This window comes from Sorghum bicolor, chromosome 5 (genome assembly GCF_000003195.3).
Source record: "Sorghum bicolor cultivar BTx623 chromosome 5, Sorghum_bicolor_NCBIv3, whole genome shotgun sequence".
NCBI classification, from domain to species: domain Eukaryota; kingdom Viridiplantae; phylum Streptophyta; class Magnoliopsida; order Poales; family Poaceae; genus Sorghum; species Sorghum bicolor.
In genome coordinates, this window is record NC_012874.2 from 66,767,099 (window position 1) to 66,790,618 (window position 23,520).

The following is a 23,520-nucleotide window of genomic DNA, read 5'->3' on the forward strand; positions in this document are numbered from 1 at the left end:
GGAATATTTTCTTCGGCCATGAATATTTGATTATATCCTGCACTGCCATCCATAAAGCTAATAATCCGATGTCCAGCTGCAGCATCAACTAGCAAATCGGCAACTGGCATTGGATAACCATCCATCGGTGTAGCCTTGTTAAGATTCCGGAAAAGAATGCAGACACAAAGCTTTCCATTCTTCTTGTAAACTGGAACAACATTGGAAATCCACTCGGCATACCGACACTGCCGAATAAATTTAGCTTCGATAAGTTTAGTTATTTCGGCCTTAATATCAGGAAGAATATTAGGATTACATCGGCGAGCCGGCTGTTGATGCGGCTGAAATCCAGATTTGGTAGGTAACCGATGTTCAACAATAGATCGGTCTAAACCAGGCATCTCGGTATAATCCCAAGCAAAGCAATCTTTATATTCTTTTAACAAATTGGTTAATTGATGCTTACACTCAGAATCTAACTTAGCACTAATAAAAGTAGGCCTTGGCCTATCACCATTACCTATATCTACTTCTACTAAATCATCGGCCGATGTAAACCCCTGGCCTAATTTTCCATCATCGGCGAACCTATCCATTAAAACTCCTCATCAGAACCGACTGCTTGGATCGGTGAAATTTCATAATCGGCAACTTTGAGAAAATTCTTCTCCCAAATCTCCCCCGAAATGCATCTGGTCCTTTCGTAAGTATCCGCCTCTGCCGATGCAATGACATATGAAGAATCCCCTGGGACAATCTCAATCTTGTCACCTACCCACTGAACTAAGCACTGGTGCATTGTAGACGGGATCCAACAATTGGCATGAATCCAATCTCTCCCCAACAGCAAATTATAAGCACCCTTTCCATTGATGACAAAGAAAGTTGTCGGCAAGGTTTTGCTACCGATGGTCAACTCAACACATATGGCTCCCTTGACTAGAGACACATTCCCTTCAAAATCTTTCAGCATCATATCGGTCTTGGTCAAATCTTGATCTCCTTTCCCAAGCTTCCGATAGACTGCATACGGTATAATATTGATAGCAGCCCCACCATCAACAAGTATCTTGGTCACCGGCTGTCCATCAACCCTGCCTTTGACAAACAGAGCTTTAAGATGTTGTCTCTCATTATCAGCGGGCTTTTCAAAGATAGCCGTCATCGGATCCAGAGCCAATTGAGCTATCTGGTCGGGAAAATCCACCTCCTCATCATTACTGAAGGGTGCAAGGAATTCCATCAGCAACATGAACACCATATTAACATCTGCCGATGGACTTTTTCCTTTAGGATCTGGCTGCTGCTGATCCCCAGACTTGGCAGAATTCTCTTCTCTACTCAGCTCTTCTCGTCGCTCCCGCTACAGCCTTCTTTTCTGTGTCCTAGTTAACCCCTCTGGACACCATGGAGGGAGTTGTGGTTGTCTAACCGACTGGCGACGATTTTCCCTTGATTCCACTCGATAAGTATTAGCATCTCTGCAAAATATGAACTCACCGGGAACTCGTGCATCCACCATCTCCTCGAGCTCCTCTTGGTTTCTGGGAAAAACCCAACACGCTCACCAAGCCTGTCATGCACACTGAGCCTGCCCCTAGTCGATCATGAACTGAGGCCCTTCCCTTAATCGGCCCATCAAAACGCCGATCATTGTTCTGATACTGCCGTTTTGGTCTACCATACCGATTATAACCGTTACACTCAGGGCAGTCTCTAATAGTGGGTAGCTTGATGTTTTGCTCCCAACAATGGATGAAGAATGGGCAGTTCCAGTAATCTTTGTGCCGACTCCACTCTTGTCAGCGTCTTTCTTCTTTCCGACGACGATCCTCCTGTTGGCGCCGATACCGATCTTCACGCTGCTGCCAGGTTTCCCGATGCCTTCTATGAGTGATCACAATGCCAGATCGAGGAGGCCTTCCTAAGCTTGTTCCTTCCTGGATCAAGCCCTTGCCTTTGGCGTCATCGGCAGTGATCTGATGCTGAGGATCTATCGATGCACTTCTTTCAGCTGCCTCTGATGTCAAGACTTTAGTATTTCCCTTACCATCTAACATATTTGTAGGGAAAGGATGTTGGTCAATCTTCATCGGCTTTTGAGCTTTGGAGCTATCGAACATAATTCTTTTAGACTCTATAGCCGATTGCAGCTGTTGCCTGAAAACCTTGCACTCATTTGTACTGTGAGATGTTGCATTATGCCACTTGCAGTACTTAATCTTCTTTAATTCTCCTGCCGATGGAATCACATGGTTGGGTGACAACTTAATTTGCCCCTGCTGAAGCAGAAAGTCAAATATCCTATCGGCTTTGGTGATGTCGAATGCAAACTTTTCTGGCTCTTTATGCCCAAACGGGCAAGACATCGTCTAGCTTCTTATTCTTTACCTACTCTGCCAGTGATGACTGGTTCTTCATCAGAATCTGAGCTTGTTGCCTCATCGACAAATGACACCTTTTTGTTCTATGCTCTCTTAGGTTTAAAAGCTTTGACATCTTGGTCAGAAATCCTCTGCACTAAATGACTTAGACTTTCGAACTCTTGAGAAGCATAATTGTCTCTGATATGTGGCAACAATCCCTGGAAAGCCAAATCGGCTAGCTGCCGATCATCTAGAACCAGACTATAACATTTATTCTTGACATCTCGCAACCTTTGCACAAAGCTTTCAACTGATTCATCATTGCGTTGCTTTAGCCTGACTAAATCGGTAATCTTCTTCTCATGAACTCCAGAAAAGAAGTATTTGTGGAACTGTTTCTCTAGATCGGCCCATGTGATCACTGAGTTTGGAGGTAATGAAATAAACCAAGTAAATGCCGATCCAGACAAAGATGATGAGAATAAACAAACCCTTAACTCATCTCTATTAGCAGCTTCCCCACACTGGATGATGAACCTGTTAACATGCTCCATAGTTGACGTGTCATCCTGCCCGGAGAATTTAGTGAAATCTGGCACCTTGTACCGATTTGGAAGTGGGATCAAGTCGTATGCAGGAGGATACGGTGTCAGATAAGAGTAAGTGTTAACTTTGGATTTTATCCCAAATTGATCTCTCATCACCTTAGCTATCTTATCGGCCCAATAAGCATCGGCATCTTGCCGATGAACTGGCTATGGATCTGGCATCTGCTGATAAGCCTCCACGTGTCTCGGCAATGCACGATCTCCAGGGAACATAGGATTAGCTATTGCCTGCTGACCACCAACTTGTTGACCAAGATTGATCGGCTGGATGATCAACCCTTGATTCTGAAATCCAGGTTGCATTGGTCCCTGTTGAAATCCCACAGCCTGATGATTCTGCTGAGGCAAATGTGGAAAGACGAATTGCCCTGTCCATCCATTATTAACATTCATCGGCGTAGGCCCTGCCGATGGATGATAATTGGGCATCATCATTGAATTGACATACCCTGGCTATGTCATAAACCTTTGCTGCGTTGGCATTGGATCTGCCGATGCGTTAGGCATCTGGAACGTTGGTACTTGAGAATTCCCAGTAAAAGGTCTTGCAGTAGTAGTTGTAGAATATTGGGGATTCTAAGTCATCGGTGATACTGGAGGTGTCGATGCCATAGGAGCCTTGCCTGTCATATCAGCCACTTGAGACATTCGAGAGCTATTTGCCATAAACTCTGGGGGCATACCATATCCCCACCAATTAGGAGGAACTTGAGATCCTTTAAACACAGATCCTGTCATTGCCGATGCCAATAAATCTGTAGTGAGTTTAACTTGTTCCTCTGATGTTGATGAATTAGTCGCCATTGGTGTAGATTGCGCATTAGTCATCCCTAGTGTGCTTGGAGGAGAAGTAACTTCTGTACCCGCAACGGCTGTAGTAGCCGATGGAGCCGTAACCGATGATGATCCTGGCTGATGATAGGCAGGGCCCACATAAGATGGTGGTATTTGTCCTTCTTTGAAAGTTCTAGCCACAGCATTGAAAACCATATTGGACAGCACACCAAATTGATTGATTAGAGCACGATTGACAGCACTATCAACCATCTCTTGTAGTTTACCAGGATTGGCTTCAAAAGTAATTTGCCGAGGCATCGGCAATGCTTCCTTCTGGATCACCTCGCCACTCCTGTTGATACTGAAGGATTTCAAGCATAGCTGCTTGTAGTCCTCCATAGCTTTTGCCATAGCTTGCTTCTGTTCATCTCTGAGATTAGCTTCCGCCACAGGGATGACGTTCTCCAAGTCGAAATCGGTGTTCGACATGTTGATCTTGATGTTGAATCTCTGTCCCACTGGGCGTGCCAAAAGATGTGTTGGTGCAAAAGTGGATCTACAAACACAAAGGGCTAATACCCAATTCAATGTTAAGGCGTGCCAGCCGATTTGACCTTACAATCGACAAAGGTGATAACTCGAACACTTTGGTCCTGACAACAGCGATGCGCCCGGATGTCACGGCCAAGAGGTATTCACGCGGAACTTGAGAACTCGTCGAGATTGACTCGATGAATTCCTAAGAACTCGTAAGTAGAAAGAAAATATACAGGCTGACGAAGTCGTCGAAAAAGTAGATGCTGGAATAGATGTAAAATCTTGTGTTTGATTGATTGTGTATATCCATTACATTACCATAGGGTCTACATTTATATCCTGTCCATAAGAGTTACAACCAGACACGACTAGGACTCGAATTCTAAATTGAACGGAATCCGTATGCAAAGCAAACTCTAAAAAACTATGGAAAACATTAATCTTCCACCAAAACCGATCGGCACAACATCGCCATCTGACCATCGATTCCTGCGTCTCCTTTTGCATCCATCGGCAAATCACCTTCCGTAGCCATCGGCAACCATCAACATTAGTCATCGGCATAAACCCACCACTGCTCCCAGACTTGGCTTCATTCTGTTGTTTCGTCATCGGTATCAACCTTCATCGGCAACTCTCCTGTCAACCAGCCACCACTTTATTCGCCTGCCAATCTATGCCTTATTAACTCTCAAATACGCGTCCAGAGATACGTGTCCAAAAACGGTGTCAACAGACTTAATATGGTAGTTGTAGATGACAACGACAGGACTAGTAGGGGCTGTAACATCCTCCCCCTCCCTTAGGCATGCCTTGGCTAGGGCAGGCTGCGAGGCCCGGCTAGTGCGGCAATGCCCCCTCCTCGGGCCCTAGGTGGCCCGTTTTCTTCACCGATGAGTATGGCTCACGTTGGGCGTGTGACAGGTATAGTGTGACAATACAAGGGAAACATCTGTCTGGCGAGCAAGTCATTGCTTTGGACTTTTTCACCAAGAATGGATGTACAAAGAATAGTAGATATTTTTTATTTTTTCCTACAATTTGGTGTTCTGTTATCTTCTTGAATGTAATCATCAGATGAGCTGAAAACTTGTAAGAACTTGGCTATTTTCGATCACAGAGGCAAGAACTATTTCTTTTTTAAAAGAAAATTTTGTGTGCACTCCGGTGATGGCAAATAAAAATGCGATCGCAGAGGCAAGAACTATTTTTTTAAATAAAATTTTGTGTGCACTCCGATGATGGCAAATAAAAATGGAAATTCAATATGTACCTTTGTGCTTATGCCGGTGAGACTTTGGATGGTTTCTATTCTAATCCCAAGCAATTTATTGTGTTGGACGTGCAATATACTTAGAGCAACTCCAAGAGACTTTAAATTTCTATAATCACCATATCTCTATCTAGAAATTCATTTAATGAATATTTTCTTCGTAAATCTCTCATGTATCTACCAGACTTTTCAATTTCTCATCTATGTACTCCAATAGCATCTCATAATTTTCTTTTTGAGAAAAAATCATATGAAAACTATAGTACATATTGTGTTTAAACAGCCATCTAGGCTCTCCAAAGGTGGAGAGGGAGAAGGGTGGTTGTGGAGAGAGGAAAAAAATGGAGTGATTTACAGTCTATTGGAGCATATTTTTAGTTTTGTTTTCTAATTTTTGTGATATAGAGCCATGTGGAGAATCTTCTAGAGATGCACTAGGACTAAACCTTGCATGGTTCTTTATTTTACCACAGCAGCTGAAGATTGCATGCACCAGGTGGATATGTGGCCTCTGATATTATGTGGGTGACAATTATAAATTAGAGCCAATAACAAACAAAGATTCAATAAACCTGTTAGGTGTTTTGACCCCGGGAGGTAACACCAACGAGTGAATTTGTGTGCGTGTTCCCCTTTTCGGATGGTTATGCAAGAGTGACACAAAGATTTATCCTGGTTCAGGCAAAAGAAGGCCCTACGTCCAGCGGGGGGGAGAGTGTGTATTATCTTGCACCTAAGTGCTTGTACAGGGGCGAATACAAGTAAATGTGTCGGAGAGGAAAAGCGGCAGTTGCTGGATGATGGCTCGATCGTCTCCTCGAGCGCCTCCCAGCTGGCATGCCAGCCGAAAATCCGCCAGCCATAGTTCTGGCTTGGTTTCGCTGTTGTATTTGGCGATGCTGGTCGGGGGTCGGAACGGGCTCGGCAGTGGCGTGCTACGGATCGCCCTACTGAAGACTCGAGGACCTGGTGGCTCTGGAGCCATCCGGTCCTCGTCACTATCGTAGCATCCGCCACGGTGGGCGTTGTAGCCTCGTTCCTCAGCGTCACCGTGTTTGCGGCGTCGATGCTCGTTGATGTCGCTTTGAGCGTCGCGAGGCTCTCGATTGTCGACAAGGCGCTCCAGGATCGGGGTGGCTGTTCCCTGTGAACAGACACCTCCCTCTCATTTCGAGCTGGCTCGGGGTGCTTTTCTGTGGCCGCCCCTCGACGTCGAGAGGCGGAGCTCTCTGCTTGCTGAGCCGCCGCCACATGGAGCAAACCTTGCACCTCGTCTCGAATGCGTCATGCCTACGAGTTCGAGGGCTCAGGCATGTTGCGTAGCAGTATGGTTGCCGCCACGATGTTCTGACCACCTCGTGGGAATCGGCTAATGAGCGGTTCAGGCTCCTCGTCCCCAACGATCTGTCGGTACACGTCTCGAGCGCGTCCGCGCGTGCCCCCGCTCTGCGGGTGTGGTTGGTCTCGCTCGAGGGCCCGCTCTAGTTGGCTGAGGCGCTCTCGGTCCTCGTCGAGCTTGGCTTTTAGCTATCATAGCTGCGCAACTTGCATGGCCTTCTCGTCCTGAGGTGGTGGGTCCGCCTGCCCGTCGTTCCCAGGTGTCCTAGGATCTTCCCCTGCCGCGGGAGCTTGTGCAACGACGGCGGCGTCCTCTGTGTCGTCTGGGGTAGCCACTTCTCCGTCGATGTTGAAGCATTCCCTCGTAGGGTCGTAGCTGTCAGACTCGGAGTCGGGGTCTGGCTCGGCGGTGTAGAAGCATCTGCGCCACTCCTCCGCCAACTGTTGCCTGAGCGTGGTGAGGGTGTATCGTCCAGGTCCCAGGCGTCGAGGCCTGCGTATCTAGGGAAAGCCTGGACACTCAACCACTTGCTGAGCTTGCTGTCGCGTCTCTGTGTCACGTGGGAGGACCAGTGGTCGCTCCACGCACGTCCCGATGCCTGGACATATTGTCCTGACGAGCGACGTTGTGGCGTTGTCTAAGCCGAACAGGAGCGTCTGCCCTGTGGCGAACAGACCATGTGGTAACAGGGCAAATGGTGGCGACGGTGCATGGGGTGCGTTGTCCCTTGGTGCCGTCGGGCGGCCGCTCCGCTGACTGGCCGACATGACCACTGCCTTGGTGTGCGAGGCTGCCGGCCCCTCCACCAATACCTGTCCTACATGAGGTGGCGATCGTGCGGCAGCGTTGAGGCGGTGGCGATGCTGATCACGCCTCCTCTTGGGCCGGGAAGCGTGGTAGTGAGGCCGCTGTGGGCCTTCGATCGTGTGGGCATGATGCGAGCCCCTCCCGGTCCTCTAACTGAGAGCAAAATCATATCATAGCTGAAACCAGTGGACATGAACTTAAGGCTCCCAAACCAGATCACCGTGGAGCGCGGGATCGGTGAGACGTGAGTGGCAATACGAAAAGAGACGGGGAATCAATAGTAACACGCAGGACCCCTACCTAGTGTGCCAACTGTCGGTGTTTTGACAACGGGGGGTAACACCAACGAGTGAATTTGTGTGCGTGTTCCCCTTTTTGGATGGTTATGCAAGAGTGACACAAACATTTATCCTGGTTCAGGCAAAAGAAGGCCCTACGTCCAACGGGGGGAGAGTGTGTATTATCTTGCACCTAAGTGCTTGTACAGGGGCGAATACAAGTAAATGTGGCTGAGAATTCTAAGTCCTAGCCGGTTGTGGTGGAGAGTGAATCGTGTATTCTAGGTCTCTTGTTCGATATCGTCCTCAGCGTCCCCTTTTATAGTTCCAAGAGGAGGCCTAGGTTACAGGATGTAGGCGTTTGAGTAGGCCTCGATAGGGGTATGGCGCTGACCTACTCGAGGCCTCTGTACAGCGTGGCCTCGAGCCGTCTTGTTACAGGGTACTTTGGTGATGATGGCGCGTGCGTTCCTTGAATTCAACTCCTGCACCCCATCTGGTATTGGCTTAGGCGCGAGCACGCTTATACGTCGCGGCAGTCGTCATGCCGAGAGTGGTTGAAGTGATAACTTCTATCGCTCAATCCTTCCTTGGGAAGGTGCGTGCGTGCTCGAGGGTCAGGCGACATGGGTGGCTTTGTTATGCAGGAGCGCTGACCTCGAACATCTCGAGGGGTGTTGTGATGGGATATTACGCCTGCTGCACTGTGCCGAGCTGTACTTTTCTCCAATCTTGAGGATAAAGCTGGGAAAAGTGGAGATTTGACGGGTGCTTGTTCCCCCATCACGTTTCCCGTGACTGTCGGGTTAGGTGGGAGCGTGGCAGTCGCATTAAATGCTCTGGCTCCCGTACCTGCGACAGGCGGCGGGGAACGCTTTTGCGCTCGAGGCTCGCCGATTCGCTCGACGCTCTTTCCGTAATCGATGGTCTCTGGCTATCGAGCCCTTGACCATTCGCTCGACCTTACTTCCGTATTCGAGGCCATGGTCGATACCGTGCCCTGGCTCGAACCACGGCTCAGACGGTCCTGTATTTATACTGAATCATCGAGCCTAAGCCTCGAATCGTTTGTGGATCTTCACATTGTGAGTGTTTGCTGGGGTACCCCTTGTTGACATCCTCGACAAAACCCAAATAACTTTTATTATTTGGATTTTAAAATATTCTTAAGGGATTTCTAGAAACTTTCAATAAAATTTTTGAGTCCTAAAAAATATTTTTGCAGTGAGTGAGCAATCTTGCTCAGTACTTTATTTGAGTACCAAATAATCACATTTCTGCATACTAGAATTTATCTAACATATTTTGGAGCTCCTTTGAGTTTTCATGTGGAGTTCCTTGGAATCTCAATTTATTTAAAATAGGGAGCAAACTTTCAATTCATATTAGTCATGCTACCATTGCAATAACTAGCAGAAAGGAGTAATCTTACATAAGGTTCCACACACAACAACTTGATCAAATGAACTCTTCTATATTATTATGTTTTTGGACCAATAATCACCAGAAGATGAGGTATATAGGAAGATAATGAAAAATTAAAATGACATAACGATATTGGTGACCCAGCCAATATGGTTCTATAGTAGATATATTGAAAGGGTTTGGTGAATATGGCTTGGAATATATGTTGCATGTTGTAGAGACATCAACTTTGAATACATCTCAACCAACTCCCATGCTTGACACAGGACAACAAAATATTATTATAGCTAGAATGATTGGATGAGCACAATAGCTCATGACATATGAAGTACTAGAAGCTGAAAACTTTTGTTCCATGGCCTCAACAGGTTGCTATGTCTTAGAAAGAAGATGCTTCCAAAGGATAAGAAGCTTCCTTAAACAACTCAAGGCACCAAGTAGGTTATCTAGCCTTTGCATTTAGAAGTACAAAAGGTACATGAATGTTCTAATGGTTGTGCTCTTTATCACATTGATTTGAGGATTTGAGAGGTTGTCTGTCATGCAAATCACTATAGTGTGAAATCAAGCATAACAACCTTAATAATGAAGTAGGTTTAAAAATCATGATGATATTGAAGGTGAGCCTAAGAAGAGAATCCTCTCCACCTCACCCCTACCACCCTCCCAACCCTTCCACCACTAATGCATATGGTATTTCCCTACAATACCATACTTCAAGCATAAGTTTGTGATCAAAGCACAAAAGTAATTGATGTAGTGGATTAAATAAGATTGTAAGGAAGATACAATGATAATATTGAGTATCCTCTATTGGACTATAGTGGAGGAAGTTTATAAAACATAGCTAGACATTGCAAAGCCGGTGAGGAACATTAGATTTAGGTTGAGTACAAACGGGATGAATCCTTTCGATGAATTGCGACGTAGAAATAGAACATTGCATAAGTCTATGGATATAAGTTTTGAGTGGTCATAGAACTTAGTAATGTATATATGGTATATACTCCCTATGGTCCAGTTTAAGCCATTTCGAGTATGTCAACAGTCAAACAATGTAAACTTTGACCAACAATTTGGTCAAAAAAATTTAGATGTTGAATACAAACTTGATACTATTAGATTTATAATCAAATCCACTTTCCAATAACCATAAGTTTATAATCACAAACAACATAATATAACATAAATGAATGGTAAGACTATAATTTAGGATACCATGCCATTTATAATTTGATGCTGGCATTTATCCAAGGTCCCCAAGTAACCTGGCAATTGCATCTATTTTAATTAAACTATTGGTTGAAGGTCGTACATTGTGCAACGATTGTGTATGGGTATGGGATAAGTACGAAAGGGAGTAGTTCAACCTAAAAGTAATGTTCATAACCACCAACGAGTAGCATGCACTTGGTAACATGGAGGGATTCACTATCAAAGAATTTAGGGTCAAATAGCACCGTTTGCTTACATGACTAATAGCATAGACCTAAAGTTATCAAAAGGCATAGAAAATGGTCCATCATAAGTTTCTCCACACGGACATGTGTATTTGCATTGCTAGAGGATCTAAAAATTGTTTTCATGACAGGATTCGTGTGGACAGTTGGTAACAGATGTTGGTCTTTGAGTTATGTTGCAAACCAAATTAATAGACCTTGTGTTGAAAATTATGTCTATTAGGGAACTTAAAACTCTGTATCAGGGATATAATTAAGTTTTCCAAGAGATTATAGGTTGAATAGATGATAATTGCATAATTGCAACCCTAGGAATTCATTGGCAAACATTTTCTTCCGGCACTTTGATAGTGAAGTTGTTGAAAAATTTCTAACAAACATGATTGCATCATGTTTCAGAAATGGGAACCATGAGGGTATCCTATACAAAGTTAAGAGGGTAACCTGACCATTTTTTACCTTAACATGATAGAACATGAGGATACCATAAGTGAAAAGATTGGCGAAGATGTCATGAGTGTAATTCATCATTCATACAAATGCATGTGCCAATTCGCCTTTGACATACAATCAATTTTCTTAGATATTTCCTTTTCTTCTATTTTAAGATTATTGAATTGAGTATATAACCAGCATACTCAAACACTATGGTCCTAACAAAAGTTGATGGTAAACATGTTTATCATCAAATTAAACCAAGGAGCACATCTATTGAACTTGAACTAGCACTGTCATTGTACCACAAAACACGTAGCTTATCTGTTAGGGATCACGTGCCCAACAACATCCTGTAAAAACTGGAGTTGCAAACTAGGTGACATGATGTCTATGATGCTATTATTGAACTTTCAAACATTATAAAAGAGGCACTAAAGTTCCCTTAAGGCCAAGATAAGTTGATGAAGAGCTATATACTGTTGGGACGGTATAAGTTTAAGCAACTTTCCGATTTTAAAAAAAAAATCTCAAAAACTAAGCTTGAATTTGCAGACATAAATGCCATACTTTGCAGCCGCATGTATGAACATGAGAATTTCAAAATAATATAGAAAATATTCTATATGATTTTTATTTATCAAGACAAGAAGCATGGCATTAGAGAGGACCGAGCTGGGGATCGAGTGAGGTCTCAGCTGGCTGCGCTCCCGTGTTCAAGTGCTAATACCGGTGTTGTCAAAAAAAAAGTGCTAATACCGGCCGGCATGGGAGCCTCACCCTGGGTTTTTTCCCCATAGAGCCTAGGAGGGTGTCCTAGGTTAGATTAATTGAGGAGCCTCGCATAGACGAGCTACAACTATCATATCTCTTAGAGCAAGTATTATAGATCCTAGTCAGCAGGCTGTAAGGCAGTCCATGTCATCAAAATCCTACGTGGAAGAAAGAGAAAGGAAGAGAGAGAAGCTAGCTGACGCTAAGCTTGTCGTCGAGCGCAGCACAAATAAAGAGACGCATACGCTGGCTTGCAGCCCATTTGATCGGCTTTTGGCACGCGAAGAGCATCCTCCGTCTCTCAACTTGGTAGAGCATTAAATGCTGGGCCAACTCTCCTAGCTTACTAGTATACTGGTACATATACTTGTCACTAGTACTCAGCCTTCTAGCAGCCCGCAACCGGCGTTTTCTATTATCCTTGCTCTTAGTTGTTTTATCTTAGACCTAGATATAGGTTAACGTTTAGGTCTTAGACCTAGATAAAAGTTAGGCTTCTGTTTGGTTAGATTAATTGAGGAGCCTCGCATAGACGAGTATATGTCTAGCTTGCTGTGCACTAGGGTGTGTGTGCGCGCTTGTGTGGTGTGAGTATGTTGTAAGATTATGAGTAAGTTCAGATACTACAGCTAAGCTTGTACTCGAAGGTTGAGGCAATAAAAAAGCATGACATTTGACAAGAGTTGGTAAGTAAATAGTCAAACACTACAGCCATATCTACAAGTGTTGATAACAAATTAAAAGAGCTTCTGTCAGTGCGGGTTTCTAAATTAACAGCCTTTCAAAATGCAAAAGTTGGCCTACCCAAGATCCTAGAGAAGTATGATAGCACGAAGCCAATATTCTAAAACTTTAGGGCTTGCTTGGCTGCCAGCATACTTTGCCATGATTCGGATGTTGGTGCCGCCTCACTTGAGCGAAATCGACGCCACAAAGTATGTTGAGAATCTAACTTCCAATATCTGTTCACCAACCAAACAGAAGCCTAACTTTTTTTGGTGCAGCCAAACTATGGCGTAACGTTTAATGTTCCAACACGAGCAAGACCAGAGTTATCAGTGTTAGAATATAGAATATGTATCATACATGGTAATGTATTGTAACGTATCTTGGCAGGACATATAAGCCAGATACGACTAGGACTCTGTACCTAGACCTTCTATGTACATGCCTCCTGAAGGCTTGTCTCAGGCGTATATAAACACGCACCCAGGGCCCTGGACGGGTATCCTGGTTTCTCTAGTTTTACATGGTATACAGAGCCAATACTCCTTATGGAAAATCACCATGACGTCTTCAGCGCTACCGGCCGCCGCCTTCCTTGGCCTGGCGTTCATCCTGGTCACAGAGAAGCTTACCCGAAGCAACTTCCAATCGTGGAAGTCCCAAGTCTTATCGGCGATCAAAGGTGCTCAAGTCTACAAGTTCATCCAACCAGGAGCTCATCCTCCGCCAGAGTTCCTGGAACCGAAGGCCAAGTCTAGCACCGATGATGGAAAACCAGATCCTCCAGTGTCAAATCCAGAGTATGACACTTGGGTAGCCAAAGATCAGCAGGTTTTGAGTTATCTACTCACCTCGCTTTCAAAGGAGATCCTCAGCCAGGTCTCCACGCACACGACGGCATCAACAGCATGGGCCGCCATCGAGGGCATGTTTGCCTCTCAATCAAGGGCGCGGATTATTGCTACCCGCATGGCGTTAGCAACAGCGTCCAAAGGTTCTTCCTCCATCAGCGAATACATCGCAAAGATGAAGGGACTTGCCGAAGACATGACATCAGCAGGCAAGAAGATTGAAGATGAAGAACTCGTTTCTTACATCCTGACCGGGCATGATCTGGACTATGATCCGGTCATCTCAGCAATAGCGGCACGAGTAGAGCCGATCTCTGTCAGCGAGTTGTTTACACAACTTGTCAGTCATGAACAGCGTATGGAGTTACGCAATGGAGGACAACAGACTTCAGCAAATCTCGCTGCACGTGGTGGTCGCGGTAGCAACAACAACTCCTGTGGTCGCGGGGGAGGAGGCCGCAATACTAGTGGTCGTGGGGGACGCACTGGTCCTGGTCACGGCAATGGTGGCCAAGGACAGAATTTGTTCCAATAGGGCGTCTTCTGTCATCTTTGTGGCAAAGAAGGACACTCCGTGGTACGTTGTTATAAGCGCTTTGATCATAGCTTTACAGGACCACCACAGCGAAGCGCCTCATCAGCAACCAGTTCGTACGGCATCGACACAAACTGGTATATGGACTCGGGAGCAACAGATCATATCACTAGAGAGCTTGAGAAGCTGACTGCTCGAGACAAGTATAATGGAGGTGACCAAGTCCATGCTGCGAACGGGACAGGTATGGAGATTTCTAATGTTGGTCATAGCACTTTGTATTTCCCAAATAAAGAGTTGCATCTCAAAAACATCCTCCATGTCCCTAGATCCCAAAAGAGTCTTGTTTCAGTAACTTGTTTTACTAAAGACAATGATGTTTTTCTTGAGTTTCACCCCCATTATTTTTCTATCAAGGAACAGGCGACGAAGAAAACTCTCCACAGCGGTAGATGTGAAAAGGGGCTCTATCCTTTGCGCCTCTCCAACAATACCTCTTCCCAAAATAAATAGGCTTTAAGTGCTCTCAAGCCAACGGTCTCCCTGTGGCACTACCGTTTGGGACATCCTGCTAGCCAAGTAGTCAAACAAGTCATTAGTCATCATCATCTTCATTGTATTCATGAGTCAAATAGTGAGAGAGTTTGTGATGCTTGTCAACAAGGCCAGAGTCACCAGTTGCCTTATCCTAAGTCTGTTAGTGTGTCCTCTCATCCTATGGATTTAGTGTTTTCTGATGTATGGGGTCCTGCCCCAACTTCAGTGGGTCGAAACAATTATTATGTCAGCTTTATTGATGATTATAGCAAGTTTACTTGGATCTACTTCCTTCGACACAAATCTGAAGTTTTTCAATGTTTTCGCAATTTCCAGAATTTAGTCGAGAGACAATTTGGCCGCAAAATTCTTGCTATTCAGACAGATTGGGTTGGAGAATATCAAGCGCTCCACTCTTTCTTTCAACGGATAGGAATAGAACACCATGTTTCTTGTCCGCATGCTCATCAACAGAACGGTTCTGCCGAACGAAAACATCGTCATATCGTCGAGATGGGGCTCACCCTTCTTGCTCATTCATCCCTTCTTCTCAAGTTTTGGGACGAAGCCTTTTCCACCGCAGTGTTTCTCATTAATAGACTTCCGTCCAGGGTTATACATGGTGAAACACCTCTCGAACGTCTCTACAAACAAAAACCAGATTACAGTTTCTTTCGTACCTTTGGGTGTGCGGTGTGGCCAAATTTACGACCCTACAATGCTAGGAAGCTACAATTCCGATCAAAACAGTGTGTCTTCCTAGGGTACAGTAATTTGCACAAGGGCTTCAAATGTCTTGATCCTAAAGAGGGCCGCATATATATCTCTCGGGATGTGGTGTTTGATGAACATGTTTTTCCCTTTGCCTCCCTTCATTCAAATGCGGGTGCCCGTCTTCGTGCTGAGTTTTCTCTCTTACCTGATATTCTTAAAAACCCATCATCTACATTTGGGGATGCACTGTTGCATGATCAGCATTTAGTTTCTCCTACTAACCCATCACCAAGCTTTGGTCTATCTTCTGATGATGCTACAGGAACAAATCCGGCGCAAGAGGGCTCAGAAACGGCGCCTGGGCATCGACATTTCATGTGCTCCCCGCACAGCAACAGCACGAGATGCGAGGGGGATATGACGGCGACAGCTGATGGCCTGCCCAGCGCATCTACATCGGGATCGGTGGGTCAGAACCTGCCGACCGCGTCGCCCGCACAAACCCAGGTGCCAGCGCCGTCGCCCGGATCTTCTGCGGCGGACACACCACCACACGTGGCTGTTGATGGCTCCTTCCCTACGCAGACGGATCCGCTCGCACCGGGGACAACATCCGGCACAGAGTCCTTGGCGATTCTATCGCCCGGATCCTCTACGGCATCTGAATCTGGTGGCACGGGCATTATTTCCACCGGTGTTGATTCATTGCCAGCTCCTGCCCCGTCTCCTCCACACCGCCCAGTTACACGAGCTCAACACGGCATCAGCAAGCCTAAGATCTACACTGATGGGACAATCCGCTAGGGTATGCAAGCAACCACTAGTGAAGCTGAACCATTGACACTTGAAGATGCACTTGGAAATTCAAAGTGGCGGGGTGCGATGGACAGTGAACATCAAGCGCTAATGAAAAATCGTACGTGGCATCTTGTACCACGTCCCAAAGATAAGAACATCATAGGATGTAAATGGTTCTATAAAATCAAGCGCAAGGCAGATGGCACTATTGACCGGTACAAAGCACGACTTGTAGCAAAGGGATTCAAGCAGCGATATGGCATTGATTATGAGGACACTTTTAGCCCAGTTGTCAAAGCAGCTACCATACGACTGATCTTGTCCGTGGTAGTATCAAAGGGATGGTCATTGCGACAGCTGGACGTTCAAAATGCTTTTCTCCATGGAATTCTTGAGGAGGAGGTGTACATGCATCAACCTCCTGGATATACTGATGAGAAGCATCCCAGCTACGTCTGCAAATTGGATAAAGCACTATATGGCCTGAAGCAAGCACCTCGGGCTTGGTATGCGCGGTTGTGCAAGAGACTGGAAGATCTCGGGTTCAAAGCATCAAGGGCAGATACATCCCTATTCTATTACAATCGTGGTGGACACAGTGTTTTTGTTTTGGTATATGTTGACGATATAATTGTTGCCAGTTCTTCTGAACAAGCCACAGAAACTCTCCTCAAGGATTTGCAGCGGGACTTTGCTCTTAAGGACCTTGGGGACTTGCATTTTTTCCTTGGAATTGAAGTTCAGAAAGCACCTGATGGAATCGTGCTGTCTCAAACACGATATGCTACTGATGTTCTTAAAAGAGCAGGGATGGACAAAGCCAAACCGGCCGTTACACCACTGGCTACCTCGGAAAAACTCAGCTTGACCGATGGAGAACCGCTTGGTCCTGATGACAGTACTCGATACCGAAGCCTGGTGGGTGCATTGCAATATTTAACCCTCACTAGACCTGACATTTCCTTTGCGGTAAACAAGGTATGCCAGTTCCTTCATGCCCCAACCACGGTGCATTTTAGTGCTGTCAAAAGAATTCTTCGATACGTTCGTGGCACACTTGGTGTTGGTCACAAAATCAAGCGGTCCAAGACTATGCTTATCAGTGCTTTCTCCGATGTGGACTGGGCAGGGTGCATTGATGACCGTCGATCCACCGGGGGATTTGCTGTGTTCTTGGGTGCTAATTTAGTTTCATGGACAGCCAGGAAACAAGCGACTGTATCTCGGTCATCTACTGAGGCAGAGTACAAAGCACTTGCGAATGCCACAGCGGAGATGATGTGGATCCAGAAGCTGCTAGGTGAATTAAAGGTTCCACATCCACCGGCTGCTCGACTATGGTGTGATAATCTCGGTGCAAAATATCTCTCAGCGAACCCAGTGTTTCATGCTCGGACAAAGCACATAGAGATTGATTTTCATTTTGTTCGTGAAAGAGTAGCACAACGGTTGCTTGATGTGCGATTCACAAGCACGGCAGATCAATTGGCGGATGGGTTCACGAAAGCTATTCCAGCGTCCAAGCTGAAAGACTTTAGAACCAATCTTAACCTTGTGTATGCCTAAGATTGAGGGGGAGTGTTAGAATATAGAATATGTATCATACATGGTAATGTATTATAACGTATCTTGGTAGGACATATAAGCCAGATACGACTAGGACTCTGTACCTAGACCTTCTATGTACATGCCTCCTGAGGGCTTGTCTCAGACGTATATAAACACGCACCCAGGGCCCTGGACGGGTATCCTGGTTTCTCTAGTTTTACAATCAGAAACAGTAAAGTAACAGCCGACAGAGGGATATAGCCCACAGTAGAGTGATTATAACAAAAGTAGACCAGAGTCTGAAAAAATATATATCAAATATAATGGATACTATTGATGATGAAGGTTAGAGCTTAGCAAAATTAAAGACAAGCTGTTTCTGATTTTTATGAGAATTTCCATGGTTTAGGTGTGATGAAGATTAAGGTGTCAGCTCCATCAGAAACCTCCAATTAGTAATTTTAAGATGAGAGCGTGGAGTGTTAAAATGGTTGGTGCTTATAGCTCAATAATTAGTTAGTTAGTTAATTGTAGAGTCCAATGATTTACTTCTTCTTGGTCCCGTCGAAATATACGACTGAGGTGAGCCAAAAAGTCAATACAGGTCGAGTTGATGCATGTGAATGCAACTAAACCTTTTTTAATTTGTTGTTGAATAAATCATCAAAGCACGGAAAATTAGCTACAGTTTGCTTTTCCAGGGAACTACTGAACCAGAACAGAGAATGATGTGGAGACACAACACACCTGTTGAAAGAGATCAACGGCTGCCTTTTGTTGGAGACATTTGATGCTGCACACTAGATCCTCTGCGCCTGCACAGTGTACGGCAACGCTTTCTTCTGTGGTAACGATGACGATGCAGCTTTCACTTGTTGCAGATATCAACTGAGCATCTTCTATCATCTTCCATTCTTCCCTTGACTTCACCTCATCAATAACGACAAGGCACCGAAAGTTACGCAGGAAATACTGGCATCTTTGGATGGGAGTTTCGCCTTCGAGTAATCTTGAAGGGATATCAGAGAGCAGGCACCGGCAAAAGCCCATAAGATTGTCCGGTTGGTACATACGGAGTATCCTCATATATTGAAAGTCCTGCATCCTATAGCAGACATTGGTGACGACAGCTGTTCTCCCTGAACCAGGAAGTCCCCACACGCATATCACACGAGGTTTGCCGTTGTGTGGTCCTCTACGCTTTACTAGGTTGAAAACTTTCTTGAATTCTGCGTCGCGGCCAACAAGGCGACTGTTCTTCCACATTTTTTCGATTTCTTCGATTGAGACAATACCAGTTACATTCGTCGCACCCTATAAATTAAAGGAGATCAATGTCAACAAGCAATGCAAACCAGAAGATAATATTATAAGATAATATAGCCTGGCGACATTATGGATTGTGACCGCTTGACTACGTTTTGTGCTACCTCATGTTCTGTAAATGCTTTTTATAGTACTGAGTAAGTGACAGCATATAGCATTCTAATTTTACATTATGCTATTAATTTACTTCCCTCGGATTAATTGGAATTGGGCTGCAGCCTGCAGGACATTGAGTAGATAGACACAATATGTACGAAACTTAGGCACACAGGTGAACTTGGCTAAGCCTAAAGGTAGTCAACAAAACATATTTATAAAGACAAAATCAATTTTGCCACTTGATTCTAACAAATAAAATATGCATGCGCTACACACTGACCCACTTGTGATTTTTTTTTGTGCAAATAAAAGTATATGGTGATATGTATTTGATCGCTATCTAATGCGTTGTTTAACAAAGCTCATAGATTTCCTAGCTAGCTAGATCTGGTCACCTAAAGCTCTAGAAAATCCTAGATCTTGCATTGAGCTGCAAAATCTGGATCTAGAGCTGCAGTCGTAGTCGTATTAAGTACTGTACTTAATGACTCATTTTTGTTTATATTTTAGATTAAATATAATATAATTAAACTACTTTAGTTTGGAGCCTGTTTAGCAGGGCTGGACCTGCGGCTCCGGCTCTGGTTCCTTCAAAGAAGTTCTGCCAAACGTTTTTTTTCTAGACAAACCGTTTCTTAGTAAAAGTTAGAGAAGTCGGAACCGTTTTGACAAAGTTACAATTATGACTTCAACAAAACGGCTCCAGCTCCTCTAGAGAAATCTCTCGTAAAAGAAGCGCAGCCAAAACAAGCCTACATGTCCAAGCATAGATATCGGAGGTACTCCCTCCGTTCCGAAAAGAGTGACGTTTTTAACTTTCAGATATCGTGTTTGACCATTCGTCTTATTTAAAAATTTTATGTAAATTATAAAATAAATTAATCATGGGTAAAGTATCTATAATGATAAAATAAGTTTTAACAAAATATATAATGTTTATGTAAAAAAATTGAATAAGACGAATGGTCAAATAAGATGTCTGAAATTCTAAAACGATACTCTTTTTGGGACGGATGGAGTAGGTATTAGAGCGCTGTGCCAATGGGTCCTAATAATAATAATAAGGAAAAAAAGTGCCGACAATCGATCTTACCGTATTGAAAAAGACGCAGATAGACTGACTAGCGGAGAGCCGCCGGAGCTCCGACACCCGGTACGGCTTCCCTGTGCATAGGCTTGCGATTTCACGGTGGCGTGTGGACACAACGATACGGCTGCCCTTCTTCTCGCCCGGCACCCGCATCAGGTACGGCCTGATGGAATCCCACTGATCCATGGCGGATAGGTCTTCAAGGACGATGAGGTACGGCTGCGCCTCGTTGATCTTCCGCACAAGCTCCTTTACGAGATCTCCAGCCGAGGTTTCCGTCCACGACAAGGCATCTCTCCCTTTCTTTAGACGGCGGTAAAGCAGCCACCACAGGGCTGCGTCTTCGTCTTGTTGGTCTTGTTGACAAGAGTTTGCGTAGAACTGAACCACCAAGCTCCTGATGAGCTCAGGGATGTTGATAGGATGCATCACCTTCACCCAGGCACGGGATCTGAAGCGCTTATGTACTTCTGGTTCATCATACATGCTCCTAATGATGGACGTTGTCCCAAAATCGTCTCCTGTACTTCCCCACACTGAGATCACTTGAATATCGTTGCTTCCCCCCATGACCAACTTGGTGAGGTCACCAACACTTCTGTACCTCGCCGCTGTGTGCCTTGCCTCAACAAGGATGTCAAATCCTCTTGTGCCAGTGCCGCCGGGCCCCGGCACCACCTCCTCCTGCGGCGGCGGCGTGGGGAACTTGGAGCCTGCAGAGTCGTCACTGGTGATGGTGATGGCCCCGTACCGCTTGTTCCTCTGGCTCAATTCCTCGACGCGGGCCTTGAGCAGTTTTATTTTGGTGACTGCTTTATCCACGGGCAGCGCTGCTGCTTCCTCTTTGCTGCAGCTGCATGAGGGACGCAACCGGAGCCACCATCGCCTCTTATCTGTGTCCAGATGGCGGATGAACTCAATACAGTCTTCAAGATCATGGGACAAGTAGCGGGCCTGCCTCACCCAGGTCCTCCCCATATTGGTCTTCACTGCCGCCTCCCTGTCGGCGGAGCCGAGGAAAGACTCCATCATCTCGAACTCGTCTACGATGAACATCAGATCACGCTTCACGATCTGCCACTGCTCCGCCTCTTCCTTTATCGCGGACCTGACCTTGTTCACCACCGCCTCCACTGCTACCTTGGAAATCCCCTCCATTATTGCTCTCTTCGCTTCGCCTCTCTATGCTATGTTGTTTGGTTGTGTGGAACAAGAGGTATTGCTAAGCCGTGGAGTCGTCATATATATCTTTTATATAATGAACATCGCAACTTTTTTTTAGCTGGCAATTTTTTTTCTTTCGTTTATATTTGATAATTATTGTCCAATTATAAACTAAGTTCAAAAGAGTCGTCTCATAAATTACAGATAAATTGTGTAATTAGTTATTTTTTATGTATATTTAATATTTCATGCATATACCGTAAAATTTGACGTGATATAAAATCTAAAAAAGTTTTTGGATTTTATGGTGAACTAAACAAGACCTAAGACCCACCAACCAAGTAAAATGAACTGCAGGGTAGCAATTTCATTTTATTTGGCAATTAGTGTCCATCATAGACTAATTATATTCAAAAGATTCGTCTCACAAATTACTCTTTAATTATGTTTTTAGTTTAATAAATAGTCTATATTTACTATTTCATGCATGTGTCCAAATATTTAAATAGGGCAGCTGCTGTTACACTAACCCAACAAAGCTGGAGCCGGCGCATGCCCCACCAAAGAGGCCCTGCTGGGTAGGCGTTGCTGTAGCAAAAATCCGATACAGTCCGCGGCTTCAGCTATTGATATGGATGGGAGTAGGCCTGGGCATTCAGTCAATTTCGCGAAATAATTATCAAGAATTTTGGTTTCAGTAAAATTTAACCAATCTTTTTTGCCGAAGCGCCTATCAAAAAATGTATCTATATAACTTACATATTGAACTTTCAGTTAAATTTTAGTTTAAGTAGAATCAATCAAAATCAGTTTCGGTTAAATCGGTTCCATCTACTTACATATTGAACTTTCATAGGAGATAGTACAGCCATATAATTGTATCGAAAAGCACCCATCAAGGCCTTGCTTACTTCTAAAAATTTTTGCAACACTAGTACAGGGATATATTGTACAAGCGGTTGGTAACCTATTTCTACTAGCATTTTTCAGCACCGCCTGCGCTGGAGGCCAATAGAAATGGGTCAATTCCACATGCGGTTCCTTGTGATCTCAAATAGAACCTGTATGCCCTATGATCTCAAATAGAATCACCATGTTTTTCTCAAACTCTCACTATGCTTAAGTATGCATGCATAGCTCGATTTACATCTCTAGCAGTTTGATGAATGGAGCATAGCTTTCTTTCGGGTAATCTGCAGAGTCTAGTACCAACACCCTTCCCTCCTTGGGATAAATGATGAAGATCCAGTGGTTTCTGCTCGAATCAAATTCATGATGCATTTGTGCAATGGAATAGTTTAGATAGATAAATGTAAACTTACACTTACCCAAAGTGGTACGGGGCCACCACCAACGGTTTCCTATCTTGAAACTTTATTAGTGAATGTCCAATATAGAAGGCGTATTTGTCTTCAAAATCAAGTTTCAACTTTCGGAGTTTCTCATCCCGTTCTGCACCTTCCAAACCCTGTAGCTCTGTGTTGCCATCCCCAATTCAGAATGTGTGCCGATCTTTGGCTATATCTATTGGGCAGAGATAGCCATTCCTTTCATCGACACAATAATGAAAGTCTGAACCAAAATACAAATCTTGTTGATCATATAACATTCTGCAAGGCACAAGCATGTCACATATTGAAAATTGATGCAACTACAATGTGTCTAACTATGTAACACTTACAATGCAAATATCGTTACGATCTGTACGTCTAGCATCTCGTGGTTCATCAGTCCCCACATGTCATCGAATGTAAGCATGCATTTGTTAGTACTCTGGCTAAGAAATGTTATTTGTGGTATGCACATGGTGGTGGTGTCGATGCCAGCAGAAGAGGCTCTCATGTACCAGTCATGAAACCTTTTTATACCACTTGGTTTCTTCAAGAGTTTGGCCCGACTGAGTAGAGACTTTCCCCACACATACTTTTTAGGGATATGCTTGTAGTCTTCTGCAATTGGCACCTTGAATTTGGCAGGAGTTATGACCTTAGGCGCCGGCACCTCTGACTTTGCTAGCTTAGAAATCTCATGCTCTTCTACTGTGCGTTTCAAAGCAATGTCTCACAAAAAA

At 44.6% G+C, this 23,520-nt stretch overlaps 1 protein-coding gene across 1 annotated transcript in view; it reads right to left on the minus strand.

Annotated features, from left to right (window-relative positions):
- Positions 1–21,494, minus strand: part of LOC8074395 — a 54,894-nt gene extending 33,400 nt beyond the window's left edge. Inside the window, exons 1-2 of the mRNA XM_002451063.2 lie at positions 20,289–21,494; positions 18,518–19,084 (exon numbers count right to left, since the gene is read on the minus strand). Of these exons, the coding sequence (XP_002451108.2) occupies positions 18,518–19,084; positions 20,289–21,443 (1,722 nt within the window). The 5' untranslated portion in view covers positions 21,444–21,494. The remainder of the gene's footprint in view (positions 1–18,517; positions 19,085–20,288) is intronic.